Below are 19,173 nucleotides of genomic sequence, written 5' to 3'. Positions count from 1 at the left end.
CCACAGCGTATTGTTGGAACTCTCTGTCTGGGGCAAGTGATACTCTGTATTCCTGGTGCTTGGGGGGGCAACAGTGGGAGGGCTTCTAGTGTTCTGGCCCCACTGATGGAACTCCTGATGGCACCTTTCCCTTCCCTTCCTCACAACAGACACCCTGGGAAGGAGGGTGGGGCTGAGAGAGCTCTTTTGAGAATTGCTCTTGAGAGAACAGCTCTGAGAGGACTTGTTACTGACCCAGGGTCACATCAGCAGCAGCATGTGGAGGAGTGGAGAATCAAACCCTGCCCTTCCAGATTAGAGTCTGCACTCTTAACCACTATACCAAACTGGCTCAGCGGACTTTATTTGGTGCGTGCAGAGAGGTATTCTGGATGCAGCAAATGTTATTTTATTCATGTATTTATTTTATTTAAGTTTTATTTAGGCTGTGAAGTTTTGTGTGCATGCGCACTTTGTCAAATTTTGTTGGTCTTAAAGGTGTTATTGGAAGTAAGGACCATGAAACACAACAGTGCTACATTGAGGATTACAGATTTAACAACTAAGGCTCCCTCTGAGATTCTAAATCATGTCTACTCAGTGGGGTTACTTACCACTCTCCAGGTGGCACCTGGAGATCTCCCACTATTGCAGTTAATTTCCAGACAACCAAGACTGGTTCGCTTGGAGAAAATGCCTGCTTTGGATCATGGGCTGTATGGCATAATATCCTGTTGACATCTCCTATGTGATAACATGGAGGTGATGTCATCACATTGGGGACACCACATGGCTACTCTTGTTTTTTCGGCAAAACTCTATGGTTTGATCCCAATTTTACCATAGAATTGCCACATGACATCATCATATCAGGGTCATTGAATGTGGCAATGTCACCCCCCCCTCCCCGAAGGTTCCCCCTCCTACCTACCACTGATGAGGAAGTAAGACCAGGCAACCCTAATTTCCAGCTGCCACTTGGAAGTTAGGCAACAGAAAAAAAGTCACACGTATAGGAGACCAAATAAAATAGCTCAGTGTAGAATATACTTATCAGTCTCTTATCTTCAAAAAATCATTCAAAATATTGGTTTGGTATATCAAATTTTTACTTTGCAAAATATGTCTGGATTTGCACAATGTAGGCACAAAATACTCCAAAACACTTTCAGTATCAGTCTACAGGCATAACCAGTTTATAATTCTTCTGTTTCGCAACTGCTTTATCCAAGCCACATTTTCTGATACTTTGCCTATATTTCACACTTTCACTTTTCACACTTCCAATACTTTGCTTATATTTCACACACTTCTATGTCATTCTCATTAAGTTTTCTCCAATGGTGTCTGCCTGTAGGTTTGCCAAGAGATGCTGAGTAGACCCATTCCTCACTCCCCCTGCCCGCTCCCCTCAAAAAATAGCCCAGGAATTTTCAGGCAGTTATGTCTACACCATGTGATGAAGCTTAGCTGGGCTAGAAGAAGAGGATAAGGGAGAAGGGAGTCTACTCTGTACTCTCCCATGTTCACATAATTAAACCTCATCGTTTTTTTGGCAATATGGAGTCAGGTGCGCTAAGTTTGGAATCAGTTGATCATAGTTGGACCTCTGCCCTCCTTTCCCACACTGCAGTTTCCCAGACTCTACCTCCAAATTACTAGGAATTTCTCAACCTAGAATTTGCAACCCTTTCCCACTAATAAAGTCTGACACTGACAACAAACCAACATAAGCTTCCTTTGGAGTTTTTTTTTTTAATTTCATGTTCTATCTGTTCAAATGTAAATGTGTATGATATAAATAATAAATAAATCCTATACACATTTGCCTGGGAATATATCCTATGCCACTCAGTGGACGTAAGCTCTATAATGTCCTTTTGTGATTTACCCAGATTTGCAAAAACACCAATTGGCAGGCACCTTTTATGGCTATCCAGACCGAATGGCATTCTAAATTGTCACACTGTTCCACCATGTGATCCCAGCCAGTTTGCCCTCTTAATAAACGAACTGCGTGTATTTCAGCCCACTGTACCTGATCCCCTCATCTGAAGAAGTGTGTTTTTAGCACACGGAAGCTTACTTTCTGAATAAAACTTGGTTGGTCTTAAAGGTGTCCTTGACTCCTGCTTTCTTCAACTATCTTCATGCCTGTTCGTGTGATTTATTTTCAGAGAAGTTACAAACAGTGTAAACTGCTCTAGGTCTTAATGTTTGCTGTCTTCCGATGCACCATCTTCTAACCAGTTGATTGGCAGAAGAGCTAATAATTATTTCTGCCTTCTGGCTTTTGAATATATAGTTCTGAGGCTGACCCACCCTACAGAATAAAGGACTACAATCCCCAGAATACAGCGGGCGCGTGACTAGGCTGCCTCTTCAGGGCGGGAAGTGTTATCTGAGGTGATTTCCCCCTCAAGTTTATGCGAGAGAATTCACCTTATAATGGCAGAGGCATTCCTGAGGGGAGGGTGAGGAAGAGAACAGGGAAAACAAACAAACAAAAAGAAGAAGAAAAAAGGGAGAGATGGGCGATTCTTCTGATACCGATAGTGATGAAACAATAATCGAGGGTTCAGTGTCTGAAAGCGACCTGGAAGAAGAGGCGCTCCACGTTAAGAGGTGACAAAATAGATGCAGGCAGTTCCGCTCCACAAAAAGCTTAGGCGTCGCATGGTGGGATCGACTGCCCTTGTTTTAAACACCTGAAAGAGACAAATCGGAGTGGTTCCGAAGTTACATAAAGACTGCTCTGTTGGCCACTGAGGGGAGATTCTGGCTTCAGTGCTGGTGGCGAAAGTGGGTCTAAGGGAAGAAGAGTTTAGCCTTGTTGGTTTTTCAACCGTTAAATGGCTGGAGAAGTCTTTATGTATTTAGAGTGGTTCAGCAAGGAATCTCTGTGCCTCTAAAAACGTTTTTAAAAACAATTCAAAACATAAAATGTTAAAATGCTCACAAAATGTCAAAGGCTGTGGATGATGGAATTTGTCATTCATTGCTGTTGCTGTCACAGACCCATATCCAGCAGCCAGACTTCATAATAGTTGTGTTTGTTGTGGGGGGCAATGCATTTTAATAAACCAAGTATATATATTTGGGTGTCAGGAAAAATGTTGTACTGCCATTAAAGAAATACTACCTTTAGGTGAGAAAGCTGGATCCCATACAAGAAAAAAACCTAACTACTGTTTAGTTATATGACAAAATAATCTGGTTTCCTAGAAAATCCCCTGGAATATTTATGGAACATTTGTTCATAGAATTAGTTGTTTCTTGATACACCCTTTTTTGTTATAATGGTTGAGTAACGATTTTTTTTAATTCTTTTGCTGTATGCTAATGGCTGGACTGCAATTGTAAAATTGTTCGGCATCATAAGGTGCTAATTGTTCTACATTTATCCAAATTAAAAGGGTAAAATGAACTTGGTGGAAAAATTATAGGAAATTCGTTTCGGAAAAGACTGTTGGTACAGGAGAGAAGACTACCATTGCGGTACTTTTGACAGGAGGCTGGTTTTTAAAAAATAATTATTAATTTAGTACAAACATATTTCGTACATATGCATGCACACACACACACACATTCCCATTACTTTTACAATAAATTGTTAATAAGCAATTTTTTTATTAAAAAGAATACTATCCAATATTTTGTAAATAAATCAAGTTACATAGAATTACTCCTACTAGCCCTTCGATAGTATGTTAATTTAGATAATAGTGCAAAAAGCCAAATCTTGTCAAACTGCTCACTGATAACCAGTGAATCTAGGTTTTTACAGTTTACTGTAAATAAACTTAGTACTAATTTAAAATCTGAATCATCTACATAACCTCTCAAAAATCCAGAAGAATTAATTTGGTTCAATTAATTAACATAATTAACATACCCAGCAATTCATTAACATAATTTAGTAGTCCAAAATGTTTGAATCTTAGGGCAATACTGGAAAATATGGAACACAGAGAATCTATTACATCTCCAGCACTTACCCTTTGTTGTACTATACATATACATAATAGCTAATTTATTGGAAGTTAGGTACCATTGGAGAAGTAATTTATACATGTTTTCTTTAAGAAGTACTTCTTCACCCAAAGGGTAATTAATACATGGAATTCACTGCCACAGGAGGTGGCAGCTGCTGCAAGCATAGACAGCTTCAAGAGGGGATTGGATAAACATATGGTGCAGAGGTCCATCAGTAGCAATTAGCCACAGCATATTGTTGGAACTCTCTGTCTGGGGCAGTGATGCTTTGTATTCTTGGTGCTTGGGGGGGGCACAGTGGGTGGGCTTCTAGTGTTCTGGCCCCACTGATGGACCTCCTGATGATGCCTGGTTTTTTTAGCCACTGTGTGATACAGAGTGTTGGACTGGATGGGCCATTGGCCTGATCCAACATGGCTTCTCTTATGTTCTTAAGACTAGTTGACAGTCTTGGACGGGGGTAGGGAGTGTACAGTTCGAGAGCTGCATGTGGCTCTGTGGCGGAACCGGCCCGATTCTGCCTTCAGGCCCGGTCCCGTCAGCTCCCTATGGAGTCGCCAACTCCTGGAGGGAGCTATTTCTCCTCCTGCCCCTTGGGCTCGCTGCCACCAACACTCTCAGATGGCGTTTCTCCACACGTCCCCCTCCTTAAATTCTGAACCGGAGGGGTTGCCTCCTACAGAGGTGACCCCGTAGCAGAATCCAAACAAACAAGGAGAAACCCATTAACCAAAATATTACACAAACATTCAGGTATTTCTCCAATAATACACAAAGTCCAGCACCCTCGGTGCCCATGTCCCTTCTGGACAAAACGTTGCATTGCTGCATGCAGAAGGAATGTCCAGTCTTTAAGATGTACTCCTCCATCTCCCAGGACCACCTCTGGAGTTTGGTGCTCTCCCTCCGTTGCTGCTGTTGCTGGGGTGAGTGGTCCATCAAAGGAGGAAATTCCTGGCCCCACATAGGGGGTTGGAAACTGCCCAGTTCCCACACAGTTGCTCCTTCTTTATCCCTCATTGGTGGAATGTTCCCTCTGTCCACTCTGTCCTCCCAGAAAACCACCTCTGGGGCTCCAAACAATTGCTGTCCCAGCTTCTTTTTGTCTCCTTCCTTCCTACCTATATGCACCACCATGGACCTCGTAGAGAATGGCTGTGGTATCTTCACCTGCACCACTTGAACTGCCTTTCCCATTTTCTCCATAGCCCCCACACAGGTAGCATCGTCTAGATCATCCACAATCATATGGGGTCCCTCCCATTCCACCTTCCGTTCCCCAGAATGAAGGGGCAGGAAATCCATCACCCTATCCCCTGTCTCAGCTTCTGAGAACTCCACTTTCTGGTCCCTTGCCACCTCACACAGTGGATCCAGCCTCGGGTCACTTTGAACCTCAGACAGGAACATTCCTGGCTCCCCCAGACTTCCTATCATCTGTTCCTTCAAGCCACCCCTAGTCCCACTGTTTCCAGAACACTTAGCCAACGTTTGATCTGGGTTCTCCGCCCCCTCAGTTGGTTTTTCAGTGTCAGCCAACTGAGCTCCTGCCTGCCTGGAAGACTCCACAGTATCCTGCTGCCCTTGCGGAAATTGGCACCCCTCTTCCCATTGGGCACACCCTCCTGCAGGGTTTGAGACAGGCTGGTCCTCCCCCTCCCTGGTTGGTGGTGAGGTGGCTTCCCTAACGTTGCCTTCCTCCCCCCACCTTCCCCTGAGGGTTTGGCTTGGGTTCTCAGTCCCCTCGGTCGGTTTTTCAGCACTACCCAACTGACCCCCTTCCTGCCTGGAAGGTCCCACAGCTTCCCAGGATTCCTGTCTGCCCTGCTTCAAGACGACCTGTTTTGAGAGCGTCTCGGACGATCCCACTTCCTGATCCACAGCTACTTGGTGAACCGGTTCCAACCTAAGGCCGCTCCGGACCCCCTTCTGGAACCGCTCCCGTCCCCCCAAGCCTTCAGCTATGTGCTCCTCTGAGCCCACATTAGCCTTGCTGCTCTCAGAACCTCCTGTGAAATCTCCACTCTCCACCTCGGTCTCTTCAGCTTGCACATCCTTTACGCTAGACAGGTTCCCTTCCTCGCTAGGAACATCCACAGCCTCTTGCTGCACTTGGGGAAAGCTACACCCCTCTTCCCCTTGGGAACACCCTACTCCAGGGCTTGAGACAGGCTGGTCCTCCCCCTCCTGGGTGACTGCCCTCTCTTCGTCCTCAGTAACCTGTGCTGTTTCCCCCTCCCTGGTTGGTGGTGAGGTGGCTTCCTTAAAGTTGCCTTCCTCCTCCCACTTTCCCCTGGGGGTTTGGCTGCGGGGTACAGCCTTGATAGGGTACTGGCCAACCACCAAATCCCGGCCCAAGAACACTGGAACTGTTTGTTCCTTCATTACCCCACATTCAGAATAGGATTTACCTTCTTGTGGAGCCAAACCCCTGAACTGCTTTCGGGAGTGGTCTGGCCCCAGTTTAAACCTTTTAAATACAGTGGCTTTATAGGCCGCAAAAGTTATCCCCCCATCTTCCATAGGCATGCTGTGATAGATGGCTGAGAGTTCTCCAGTCAGGATGCTACAGAGGTAAGACATATAGTCTTCCTCTGCAATCCCCCACTGTTTGGCTGCCCTCTCAAAGTTGGAGAGGTATGTGGAGGGGTCTTCTCCCTCCTTGTGCACTGCAAAGTCTTTGGGGGTGACTTGGATCTCTTTGCTTAGTTCAGCTTCCAGACGTAGCACCTCAAGCTCATGGCGACGTTGCTCTTCCTGCTCCCGTCTATGGATTTCAGCTTTCTCTCTTTCTTCCTGTCTGCGGATCTCAGCTCGTCTCAGCTCCCTCTCTGCTTGTCTTTCCTCTCTCTTTCGTTCCTCCTCTCTGCGGATCTCAGCTTGTCTCCGCTCCCTCTCTGCTTGTCTTTCCTCTCTCTCTCGTTCCTCCTGTCTGCGCTCTTGGTACGCCTTGGTACGTATTCTTGCCAGTTCCAACTGTAGCTGCAAGGTTACTTCTGACTGGGTGGGGGCCACTTTTGCAAGTGCCCCTACATGCTGATGATACTCCAAAAGGAGGTCTTTCATATCTACTACAGTCATGTTGTCACACTCCAGCTTGTGCTTTGCACACTCTTCCTGGAGCTGTGGCTTTGTCATCTCCAGGATTTCCCGCATCTTAGCACGCTCCATCCTAACTAGCTAAACTTTCCCTACTCCAGTTGACCCGAAAATAAAACAAAACCGCTGTTGCTTCCTCTGGGTGCTTGCACGCATCAAAAACCAAAAATGCCTGGCCAATCAAGTTCTCTGTTTGTTCTTATCCCACCGCTGCCACCAAGTGTGGCGGAACCGGCCCGATTCTGCCTTCAGGCCCGGTCCCGTCAGCTCCCCATGGAGTCGCCAACTCCTGGAGGGAGCTATTTCTCCTCCTGCCCCTTGGGCTCGCTGCCACCAACACTCTCAGATGGCGTTTCTCCACAGGCTCTTTCATGACTTACTTGCTGCTCTTTGGCTGGCTGACTGGAGCAAGGAGGAAATGTCATCGCGGGCTTGCGCTGTTCTCTCAACAGAAGTGTCTCTGGCTCGTGTCAGCAGCGCGGAAGGGAGGGGGGAACTCTCATGAGGTTTGGGCACAGGAGGGGAACTCTCACGAGGTTTGGGTGCAGAGCATCGTCGGAGTGGCGCATTTTGGGACTGGCTAACTGGTGCGAGAAGTTGTGTGCGATGACAAAAACTATTTCAGATGTTGAGCAGCAATAGGGGAGCAATTGGGTAGCCTCTCTGTGACCTGCCTACTGCCAGCGCTGTCAGGCCAGAACCCCATTAAGTGAATGCTTTGACTCATTATACTCTATATTAAATGTACTGGTAGTAGTAATAGCTTAAGTGAATTTTTATTTATTAGAATGTTTTCTATTGCATCTTTCTGTTAAAATAAAATTACAATATTAAAACCCATATAAACCAGTTAAAAATAAACAGTAGCCATTAAACCAAAAATAGGTTAACAGAAAAAAGCCTTCCAGAATAAACAAGTTTTCAGGTGATTATTAGTATATTATTTATTAAATTTATGAATTCCCTCATCCCGGCCAATGCTGGGCTCTAGGCAATGTACAAAGATGCACAAAAAATCAGTAAAATCAGTGAATTAAAAGCAATTGCAACCCAATGGATATTCTTTATAATGTGTTGTAATTCTGCTTTCTCAGCATTGGGAGCAGTCCCCCCTTAGGGAAAGAACTATCAGTAATGTAGTGGGAAAGAGCATAGTTGGCATTCTAGAAAGACCTCAGTGGTTTCCTGCTGATGAGCCAATAAGCACTGATGGAGGGATACCATGAGTACCTTGAGACCAAGTGGCTTAGAGCTTTAAGCATCTTGTGTTGGGTTGTAAGTACCATGCAACCGATGTAACATGCTTGCTGTGGCTAGTTCCTGTAAATACCCTGGCTGTCACATTCTGAAACTTTTGAGCCATCTTCAAAGCCAGTCCCATGAACAGTCTATTACAGTAGTCTTGTTACAAAGGTATGCACAACTGTAACTAGGGCATAAATATCTTTTCAATTGGTTTCACATAAATACTTGTGTTGGTAATTGAAGGCAGTAATAGGGCTTGTGGTTTATATTTTTAGGTTATCTTTAGTTACTAAGGATGTGGTATCAGCAACACACAACATTGTTACAGAAATAAAGGACATAAATGAAGGTAAGAGTTTCCCCTCGCCCCATCAGATGACATCTTTTGTTTAATGGTAGGTGTTTTATTAGTATGAATATAGCACTATTTCTGTGATTTGAAATAAAAAAATGCTGCTTACTTCTTAGAAATGAATTGTGTGTGGTTTAGCACTCCCAGAACTTGTCCTGGCTAACTAACAAAATAATTTTTCCACTCTTGTTTTAAAAAAATGGCTTTTGCTACCAATGAAAAGCTTATTGCCTCTTCCCTGCCCCGAAACCAGAGTATGTTTCTATGTAAGTGAAACACATCTCAGTAGTAAACATCTTGCATGCAAAAGAATATATATAAAAAACCTCATGCACAAACAATTTTTTTTTATTTTTCATTTTCATATAAACAAATAGATTCTGTATTGCAAAAATATTCATTTTAGTCTGTGTATCAGTCTTAAACTCTAATGTTAATCCAACTGTGGGTACAAGCAACTGGTTTGCATATATTACATTTTCTATGAAACAAAACACTAGACCTTTAAATAAAGTGCTGGTGCTTTTTCCACCAATTTCCACGCATCAATATAACATCAGCTAACAGAATACAAGTATGCTCCAATATATATCTCCCAACGGCATTTAAATATGTGTATAGTCCATTTCAATCCTTTATCAAGGGAATTGGATCTGTTTGAACTGATGTGCTGTAGATCTGGCAACTTGCTGGCTTCCAAAGACCTGCCCTGCCATGGTCTTGTTGTTTCAATTCATATCAAATAGCACTTGTCTAGGTCTATGATACAATGAATAAGGCTTCTTAAAGTCATAAAAAAATTACAAATATTGCTACAAAAACATGAAATTGTAGGATATAGAATATTGTAGCATTTTAAATGCATGCAAAAGGTCCTGGGGTCAGCCTTAGCATTTCTAGGTAAAAGGCTAAAAGTAGGACTGCTTTGGAAGTACTGTTACTGCATTCAGTCAAACGTAACTTGCCTTTTGAAAAATACCACGTTGTAAGTTTGAACAGAATAGACTGTGCATACCATTTAATATTTTGTTCTCCCCTATCATGTTCCTGAGCAATTTTATATTTTTTGAAAAATACTTCTTAAATGAATGGATAATTCATGTGGTGATTTTAGTAGTTTGGTCATCTTTGTAGTTATTTTCATTATCTTTTCTTGTTACAGAAGAACTATCTCCAGAGATTCAGCGTATTTGTAGAAACAGCACTTGCACAGAGATGCTGAAATATCCAGAGCAAATTATTCTGGTATGTGCATACATGTTCTGTTTCACTGTTCTAACTGTTTTAACTGTAAATAATATCTGAAAAACGTGAGATGGAGAGAAGGTTTTTGACTTGTAGTTTCTGGAAACCTCAAGAACTAGTATTGTCATCATGACTTTGGTCTTTATTAGGTATTCTAGGCCACAACTTATCATCTCAGTTGCACACTTAAAAACAGTTTTCGCATCATGAAAAGATCTTTCTTTCATAATGATTATTATATTTCTACACGAATGCACTGGCTGACTAACTAAAGTAGCCTTGTTGCAGAAGGAGATATTATTTCCAGGTTTTCTTTTTTAAAACTTGCAGTAACTATATTCTCTAGCACTAAAGAGATAATGTCTTATTCTAGGTGTAGTTAGGTAGTTAGGTAAATCAGGCATTAATATTGACAATATATAGTGGTTGTAGAAAAGTAACAATTTCTTCATCACCCAAGCATCAGTGGATGCTTTAAAAAAGTGGATGCTTTACAAAAGGCCACTCTTTCAGTAATATATACATTCCAGCAAAAAAATAAAAAGATTGGCTAGATCATCTACTGAAAGGCCTGATACGATGGCTGAAGGTGGAACAATAATTTATTTTTAATATCCATATAGAAGGAGTCTTCAAACCTTATTAAGTCCATTAAGCCCATCAGAAGTTTTGAGAGTAGTGGGTGCTATATCAAAGTGCCATGGTGGCTGAGGCCAATCACAAAATGAAGGGAAGTTTCACAAAATCCCAAGCAACTGGATAGAAAGCCTTCTTTCATCCAGCCCATCCAGTAAAGTCAGTCTTGACCAGCTTTTAGGCATGTGCGTTAAGATCTACCCAAACTGAAAATATAACTGAAAAATACATATTCTGGCATTTTTGGTATCTGGGATTTTTCAGGAAAACTGGAAAAAATCCTAGATATATTTGGGAATTATTGGGTAGATTTGAAAAACAGCGGAGACCACTTGCCTCTCCACTGTTTGTTGAGCTTCTACTGCAGTCCCTTTAAATTTTACTGACTGCAGAAGCCAGCTTGAGGGCCAGCTGTGCTGGTGGGAAGCAGACTGCTCCTTGCTGACTCAGCTTTGAGTGTGTAAACCCCCCCCCCCCCCCATTTTTTCTTCTTGGGTCTATTGAACCTGAAAAAATTCTGGATTTCTGAAAAATTCTGGATCTGAATACTGTACCGGTATTGGGATCTGGGATTTTTGGGGAATCTGGAATTTTTTTCAGGTCCAACAGACCCAAACAGAAAAATACCAGAAAAAAACAAGTTGTACACTGCTACCAGCCTCTATTTCAGATTTTCAGTTTTGCTTTTGTCAGTTCCTTTGAAGGGAATGCCAAAGTAGTAAAACCAGTAACTCATACAATGTAGTTTCATTTCTTTTTATTATGTTTTTGTAACACTTCTGCTAATATTCTTCTAGTAGTTTTCTATGTTTCTGTGTTACTAAAGAACAGGTGTATATTAGTAAATAAAGATCTCAGATTGTGGCCAAAAAGTTCTTACCCATGAACCTGGCTGCTAATCCACACAGACCAACTAACCTGACTGAGCTGGAGGGCTAGCAAGCAGGTAAGGGCAGTGTGTAATAGCCAGGCCATGTATACAGGTTGTTACTCTCAGTGCCCTAGAGTGCTAAATGCAGGAGAGGACAAATATGGGGGCAGGTAACTTCCCTGTATGATAAGAGGAAAGGAGGCAATTGGTCATGTACATATTGATGATACTCAGTTCCAAAGCTCTGGATGATATCAGTCAGCAGCCTCATATAAATATTGAAAAGAATGGAACCCTGTTGCACTCCATAGGACAAATTCAAACCTGTTGATGATGGTGAACATTTTTTTTCCAGCAATATTCTGAGGATGAAAAGGAAGAATCTCAGTCTCTACTACAGTAAGTGTAATGAAATCCTGAAAAGTACAAGTAAGCTGTAATTTTAATGCCTAACAGTGTCATACTAAGCAGAATCACATCCTTCCAAGCCCATTGACTTCACTGGATTTAGAAGGGTCTAACTCTCTTTAGAATAGCTTCAGAAGGTAGCTGTGTTGGTCTGCAGTGGAACAGTTATATTCGAGTTCAGTAGCACTTCAGAAACCAACAAGATAGTATCTGACAAAGGTAGTTTTGAATCGTGAAAACTTATATCCTGAAAATCTGTTGAGGATTGCATTCTAAATTTAGATCTACAGTATCAGCTGGATACAGCATTCTGAATGCTGACATGTTGTAGGGGAAAAAACCCTTAGGAAAAAAAAAGAACTCTGCAAATTCCAAGCATTGTAATACATTTCTATAACCGGGTTTTTGGAATACCATCAGATTGAATGCTAGTAATGTGTTCTTTCACACTGCCATGTTGCTTCCACCTCCCCTCCTCTTGTTGAAGAACAAATTTGCCTGAGAATACTTTCATCTGCGGCAGCATGCTTTATTTGCTGCATGGTTGATGGCTTTGAGGGACTGCTTTCCCCCACACACCGTGGGACAATTTTTTAAATACCTCTTCCGACTGGGAAGGTGTTCCTTGCTGTGGTTTCAGGGACTGAATCTGAAGCTAGAACTGAGCTTTCCTGGGAGCACCTGCTATGGGGGGCTATAAGTCAAACTTCCCAAATCCAATCTTTGCCAAACTTGGAGAACAGGTGGAGGAGAGCCTGCTGAAGACTCCCTGTGAGTTTAATGTCTCTAACTCGCAAAAGGGCTGTTCTGCCACCTTCTGAACTAAATGAACCAAACAAACTACAAACCAGTTTGAGAAATGGAAAAGTTTGTGTAAGTTCATGGTTTGTGCAATAAAATGAACCACAAACCAACACGAACCACCATTTTCCCAGTTCATGCCCATCCCTAGTATTCATATATATTTTTTAAAAGTTAGATAATGTACAGATGGTGATAATATATGAAAAGAAATATAACCTTTTCCAGTTATGTATGAAGCCAGAATTCAGAACTGGTTTATGTTTGCTAAAGCTGAAACTTACAAATATATTTCTAGATGATATCTTGACAACCTGAGCCACTTGTTGGGAAGGGCGGGATATAAATCATAAAATAAATAAAATAAATAAATCATAAAATAAATAAATAAATAAACCTACATAGAAATAAGAAACTTTACATTTTCAGAATCTGACATGTATGCTATCTCAATTTGAAATGAATTCTTGATTATTGTTAAGAACCCACAATTGGCTTTTTCTTAGCTTTGAGTCTTATCCTTTATCTGTTCTGCTATCATTTACTTTTAAAAATAATATTATTCAGTCTACAAATATCCACTATAACAAAATGAATGACTCAAGTAGGCATCCATTATTATACTTAAAAGTTTGAAAAGTTTCAGTTTGTGTTTTCTTGTCCTTCAGTTGGAGAAAACTGGTCAACTTTGCCATCTCAACAACTTTTCTTCTTTAATGGAGGATCATTAGGATGTAGCCATTTGAGGCAATGAAAATCTTTCCTATGATATTTAATGTTACTTCATAATTACCATTATACAGTATGTCACAGAAGTGAGTACACCCCCTCACATTTTGTAAATATTTAAGTATATATTTTCATGTGACAACACTGAAGAAATGACACTTGGCTACAATGTAAAGTAGTGAGTCTACAGTTTGTATAACAGTGTAAATGTGCTGTCCCCTCAGAATTATGCAACACACAGCCATAAACAGCTGGCAACAAATGTGAGTACACCCCTAAGTGATGATGTCCAAATGGGGCCCAAAGTGTCAATATTTTGTGTGGCCATCATTATTTTCCAGCACTGCCTTAACCCTCTTGGGCATAGAGTTTGTCATGAGCCCTGAGGAGGGGGAGCTGGAAGGGTTAACAGACCAAGAAGAACCAACAGCTGGCCCATCAATCACACCTTCCACATTCCAGGCACCTGCGCCGGCTGTTAACAACCAATCTCCTCCAAGCTCTCCCCCTCCCATTTCAAGAATGCACAGCCGCCTTGGGGGCTTCCGGGTTTGGGTCATGGAGGAGTGAGCTGCTTCTCAGTAGAGGAGCAGACCAGAGCCTCTGTTCTGGGCAGAGAAGGTGATCCTAACGCCTGCTGCCTAATTCTCCCAGGCAGGGAGAAGGCCAAGACATGCATATGAAATTCTGAGGGGATTTACTTTGGCTGATGAGGAATCCCTGTGGGGTCCCTTTTTGGCTTTGAAGAGTCCCCGGCGAAGGATTGCATTCCAAGTCTACAGAGGACTTCTGTATTGACTGAATTGACTTCAGTTCACCAAGATTAAAGCTTCTTTGGAACTTATTAACATCTATCTTTGAAGAGAGCGGTGCTCAAAAGGATAGCAATTTTAAAGGTAAAAGATCTTTATCTATCACTCCAGGACTAAAATGACTAATTTGAAATAAAGACAAAAAGACTGAATCTAATTACGTTATTTTAAAGTAAAGATAAAGGAGGGGGTAAATTCGGGACTAAGTAAATTCTGGAAATAAGCATAAAAGAGGAAAAACAACTTTTGTTTTGCATACCTGTGGTCGGGCCAGACAACCCCCTCCGAAAAAGAACTGCTGACTTGATGAAGACATCAGAGGAGATGGCATCATAGAAACAACATGAGACTTCTAAACCATAGAAAGCGAGACTTCATGACAAGAAAGGAAGGAAGTAGCCATTAAGAGAAAGGAAAACTACAAGCCTCCTAGCCCTCTCTTGGACCACAAATCATAGAGAGGTACCGGTGGCCATTAAAAGAAGGTCGAAATTTTGAATTTTTAAAAAAAGAAAATGGGACTTTAAAAAATAGTGGAGCCAGCAGATATCATCATTAAAAGGTGAACTATATTGGACTATATGCTTTGAATTAATTTTGGTGCATTCCAGGAGAAAAAGGAAACTTTTTTTTAAAGGGACAGAAAAGCCGCGGACGTCATTTTGAAGAAAATAAAACTTAAAAAAATTAATACCTTGACTTAGGAGCCTCTGAGAACAGTGATTTTGGGCTCATCTAAAAGGGCATGCTTTAATCTATAAGACTGTGTACTTGGAAATCAAATTGGAGAGGTCAACTTCAGAGCCTATTTTAGCAATGGGCAGGCAGTGATGTCTGAGCACAAATCAGGAGCAAAGCAAATTTGTATGAGGGCTAGGACACTTGAAGAAGTAAAAATGTCTAAATGGCAGGAGGCAGTAGAAGCTATGGAGGCAAGATTGGCAAAAGTAATAAAGGAATCAATAACAGAGTGTAAGAAGGAATTTAAAAAAGACATTGAATCCAGTGCAGAGGTGGTCAAAAAAGAAATTTAAAAAGAAATGGAAGATCTCAGGAAAGACTCACAAGCAGCGTTAAAGAAAGTGCAGGAGGTAGAAGAAAAGGTGAAAGACCAAGACTCAAGAATTGATACAGTGGATTCCACTATAAAAAAATTGCAGGAGAAAGCAGTGCTACAAGACTGTAAACTAATGGAAAATCAGATACATTTGAGAAGGGTTCCTGAGTCTGATGGGACTGATTTGAGGACATACATAATTATTGCTGAGTTTTGGGGAGATGACCCAGATGAAACTAGTTATTTCTATGACTATATTTACAGGGTTAACTCAGCTTATGCCAGAAAAAACAGACTACCAAGAGATGTGGTAGTAACATTTGTGACAAGAGATATGGTGGGAACGATTCTGAGTAAACAATTTGAAAATACACTGGAAGTGGATGGCAGTAGTGTAAGAATTATGAAAGAATTGCCAAGGTAAGTCATAAATGACAGGAGACTGTATAAAAAATTGACTGAAAAGCTGAGAGAATATGAAATGAGATATAGATGGATACTTCCACAAGGTCTAAGTTTTGAATACAAAGGAAAGAGATTTACAATTACAAGTACTCAAGAAATGACCAAGTTTTTGGACGAATATAAAGAATTTGAGGGTACAGATTAAAAACAAAAAATCATGATGGATTACAAATTAATATCTTGGAATGTAAATGGACTATATTCACCACAAAAAAGAAGGGCAACTTTTCATTGGATTGGGAAACAATAATGTAATATAATTTGCCTACAAGAAGTACACATCAGAAAAGTGGATTACAAATTTTTATGGAACAAACAACTTAGTATTGAATTTTGTTCATTGGCTAAGGAGAAAAAAAGGGGTGTTGTTTTCTATGTTAAACAAGAATTAGGCCAAAAATTGATTTTTAAGGATGATGATGGTAGATACATTGTGGTGGAAGTGATGTTGAACTACAAAAGAACTTTGTTGTTGGGATTGTATGCCCCAAATGGAGCAAAAGACTTTTTCTTTAAAGACATTATGCAACAACTAGATCAAGTGGCGTATGAGCAAATTATGATAATGGGAGATTTTAATGGAACAGTTAAAAATATTTTGGACAGATCTGGAAAAAAAAATAATGAAGGGAAACTACCAAAGTCATTTTTTGATTTAGTAAAATAAGAAAGTCTGGAAGATATATGGAGGGAATTTAATCCTAAAGAACGTGACTATACTTTCTTTTCAGCAAGGCATAATTCTTTTTCGAGAATTGATATGCTATGGATTACAAAAGATCTTGGATTTATGATAAAAAAAGAGATTCTTCCTAAAATAGGGGCAGATCATAATCCATTAATGTGGTCTACAAGACCCATGAAAAAGACTCTAAGATGGCGAATAAATGAAGATTTGCTAAAGAAACAAGAAGTAGTGGTGGCTCTGGAAAAAGAGACTAAAGCTTTCTTTCAAATAAATGAAAAAGAGGACATTCGATTTCAAGTTGTGTGGGATGCATATAAAGCGGTAATGAGGGGCATCTTAATTACATTGAATAATAAAGATAAAAGAGCCAAAAGCAAGCAAATGATGGACATTCAGAAAGAAATTGGAAAAAAGGAGAAAGAGCTTAAAAAGAGACCTGAGAAAAAGAAAAATATAAGGGAGATTACAATATTACAAAGTCAATTGAGACATTTGTTAAATAAATAAATAAAAAAGTTGAATGGAATTTAAAAAGCGTGGAAAAACTGTTCCAGAGGAAGATAAAGTGTTTATCATTCTAAGTTCCCTGTCAGTGGATTACAATATGCTGATAACTTCACTAGAATCTACAGAAGCGAACAGATTAACCTTGGTTTACCAGGTGAGAAGTACAAAGACAAGTGTGTCTTGCCTACCGTCAAGCACGGTGGTGGGAATGTCATGGTCTGGGGCTGCAGGAGTGCTGCCGGCACTGGGGAGCTACAGTTCATTGAGGGAACCATGAATGCCAACATGTACTGTACTGTGACATACTGAAGCAGAGCATGATCTCCTCCCTTTGGAGACTGGGCCGCAGGGCAGTATTCCAACATGATAATGACCCCAAACACACCTCCAAAACGACCACTGCCTTGCTAAAGAAGCTGAGGGTAAAGGTGATGGACTGGCCAAGCATGTCTCCAGACCTAAACCCTATTGAGCATCTATGGGGCATCCTGAAATGGAAGGTGGAGGTGCGCAAGGTCTCTAACATCCACCAGCTACATGACGTTTTCATGGAGGAGTGGAAAAGGACTCCATTAGCATCCTGTGAGGCGCTGGTGAACTCTATGCCCAAGAGGGTTAAGGCAGTGCTGGAAAATAATGGTGGCCACACAAAATATTGACACGTTGGGCCCCATTTGGACATTATCACTTAGGAGTGTACTCACTGTTGTTGCCAGCAGTTTAGACATTAATGACTTTGTGTTGCGTATTTCTGAGGGGACAGCATATTTGCACAGTTATACAAACTGTAGACTCACTACTTTACATTGTAGCCAAGTGTCATTTCTTCAGTGTTGTCACATGAAAAGATAAATATTTACAAAATGTGAGGGGGTGAACATATGAACATATGAAGATGCCTTATACTGAATCAGACCTTGGTCCATCAAAGTCAGTATTGTCTACTCAGACTGGCAGCGGCTCTCCAGGTTCTCAAGCTGAGGTTTTTCACACCTACTTGCCTGGACCCTTTTTTAGTTAGAGATGCCGGGGATTGAACCTGGGACCTTCTGCTTCCCAAGCAGATGCTCTACCACTGAGTCACCATCCCTCCCCTTCTGTACTCACTTCTGTGACATACTGTATATTTTCCCATCCTATGAAACCTCCAGAAGGATTCACCAGTCTGTACACATATGAGTAATTGTATCCAACAGCCCTCCCCCCTCCAAAAAAAGCTGCATTATTTTATTTTGTTTAGCTGGAGTTAAATTTTATTTAGCTGGAGTTTATTTAGTTGCCAGGATTAAAGTTGTCCTGCTCACTGTATAACTCTTGTATAAACTCACTTATAAACTCTTGAGATAATAAAACACACAATATAATAAAATGAATATAATAAAAAGGCACAAAAATCTAATATAATGGTGTATATAAAGAATAGCTTTAAGGGATGAGATCAAAGAAGAAGAGTAGTAGTAGAAGAAATTGGATTTATATCCCCCCCCACTTCCCTTCCCAAAGGAGTCTCAGAGTGGTTTATAATCTCCTTTCTCTTCCCTTCCGAACAACAGACACCCTGTGAGGTAGGTGGGTCTGAGAGAGCTCTCCAAGAACTGCTCTTTCTAGAACAGCTCTGATAGAGTTATGATTGACCCAAGGTCACTCCAGCAGTTGCATGTGAAGGACTGGGGAATCAAACACAGTTCTCTCAAGAGTCTGCTCACTTAAACCGCAACACCAAACTGGCTCTCACCAACACTTGTTCATCTGTTTTAATATTCTGTTTCTAACAAAAAGCAGTGAAATGTTCCTGGGAAAACTGCAAGCAGGTAATGTAGGAGACAGGCCCAGAGCTGAGGTTTCCCGCACCCCAGGCCAAAATTGGTTCCCCGCCCCCTCCTTCCCCCCTTAAACTTTCCTTACCCCCCCACCCTCCCTCCTCCCATCTTGGGGCTGCAAGCCACTGCCCTCCTCCTCCCTCCCTCCCTTCGTGGCACTAGAAGCTAGCGCTGCAGTCCGCTTGCCTTCCCCCCCGCTGCCACGCCTAGGCTGGTCCTTACCAGCTTCATTGTTGCTACGCATGGCTTCTAGGCCTTTGAAGGGCTCACGGGAGGAGAGTTCGCTCCCCCTCCTTCCTGGAACCGGAAGTGAGGGGAGAGCGAATTCTCCTACTGCGGGCCCTTCAAAGCCTTAGAAGCCATGCGCAGCAACATTGAAGCTGGTAAGGACCGGTCTAGGCTCGGCGGTGGGGAAGGCGAGTGGAGCGCAGCGCAGCACTGGCTCCCAGAGTGAGTGAGGGAG

The 19,173-nt window shown here is 41.6% G+C and overlaps 1 protein-coding gene across 1 annotated transcript in view; it reads left to right on the top strand.

Moving 5' to 3' along the window:
• Positions 1–2,387: 2,387 nt before the first annotated feature.
• The window catches only part of LOC132569594 (ankyrin repeat domain-containing protein 31-like), a 29,063-nt gene continuing 12,277 nt past the window's right edge, over positions 2,388–19,173 (top strand). Inside the window, exons 1-4 of the mRNA XM_060235818.1 lie at positions 2,388–2,604; positions 8,595–8,668; positions 9,834–9,916; positions 11,779–11,822. Coding sequence (XP_060091801.1) covers positions 2,510–2,604; positions 8,595–8,668; positions 9,834–9,916; positions 11,779–11,822 — 296 coding nt within the window. The 5' untranslated portion in view covers positions 2,388–2,509. The remainder of the gene's footprint in view (positions 2,605–8,594; positions 8,669–9,833; positions 9,917–11,778; positions 11,823–19,173) is intronic.

This window comes from Heteronotia binoei, chromosome 4, assembly GCF_032191835.1.
Source record: "Heteronotia binoei isolate CCM8104 ecotype False Entrance Well chromosome 4, APGP_CSIRO_Hbin_v1, whole genome shotgun sequence".
NCBI lineage: Eukaryota > Metazoa > Chordata > Lepidosauria > Squamata > Gekkonidae > Heteronotia > Heteronotia binoei.
This window is presented reverse-complemented; position numbering and strand designations above follow the sequence as displayed.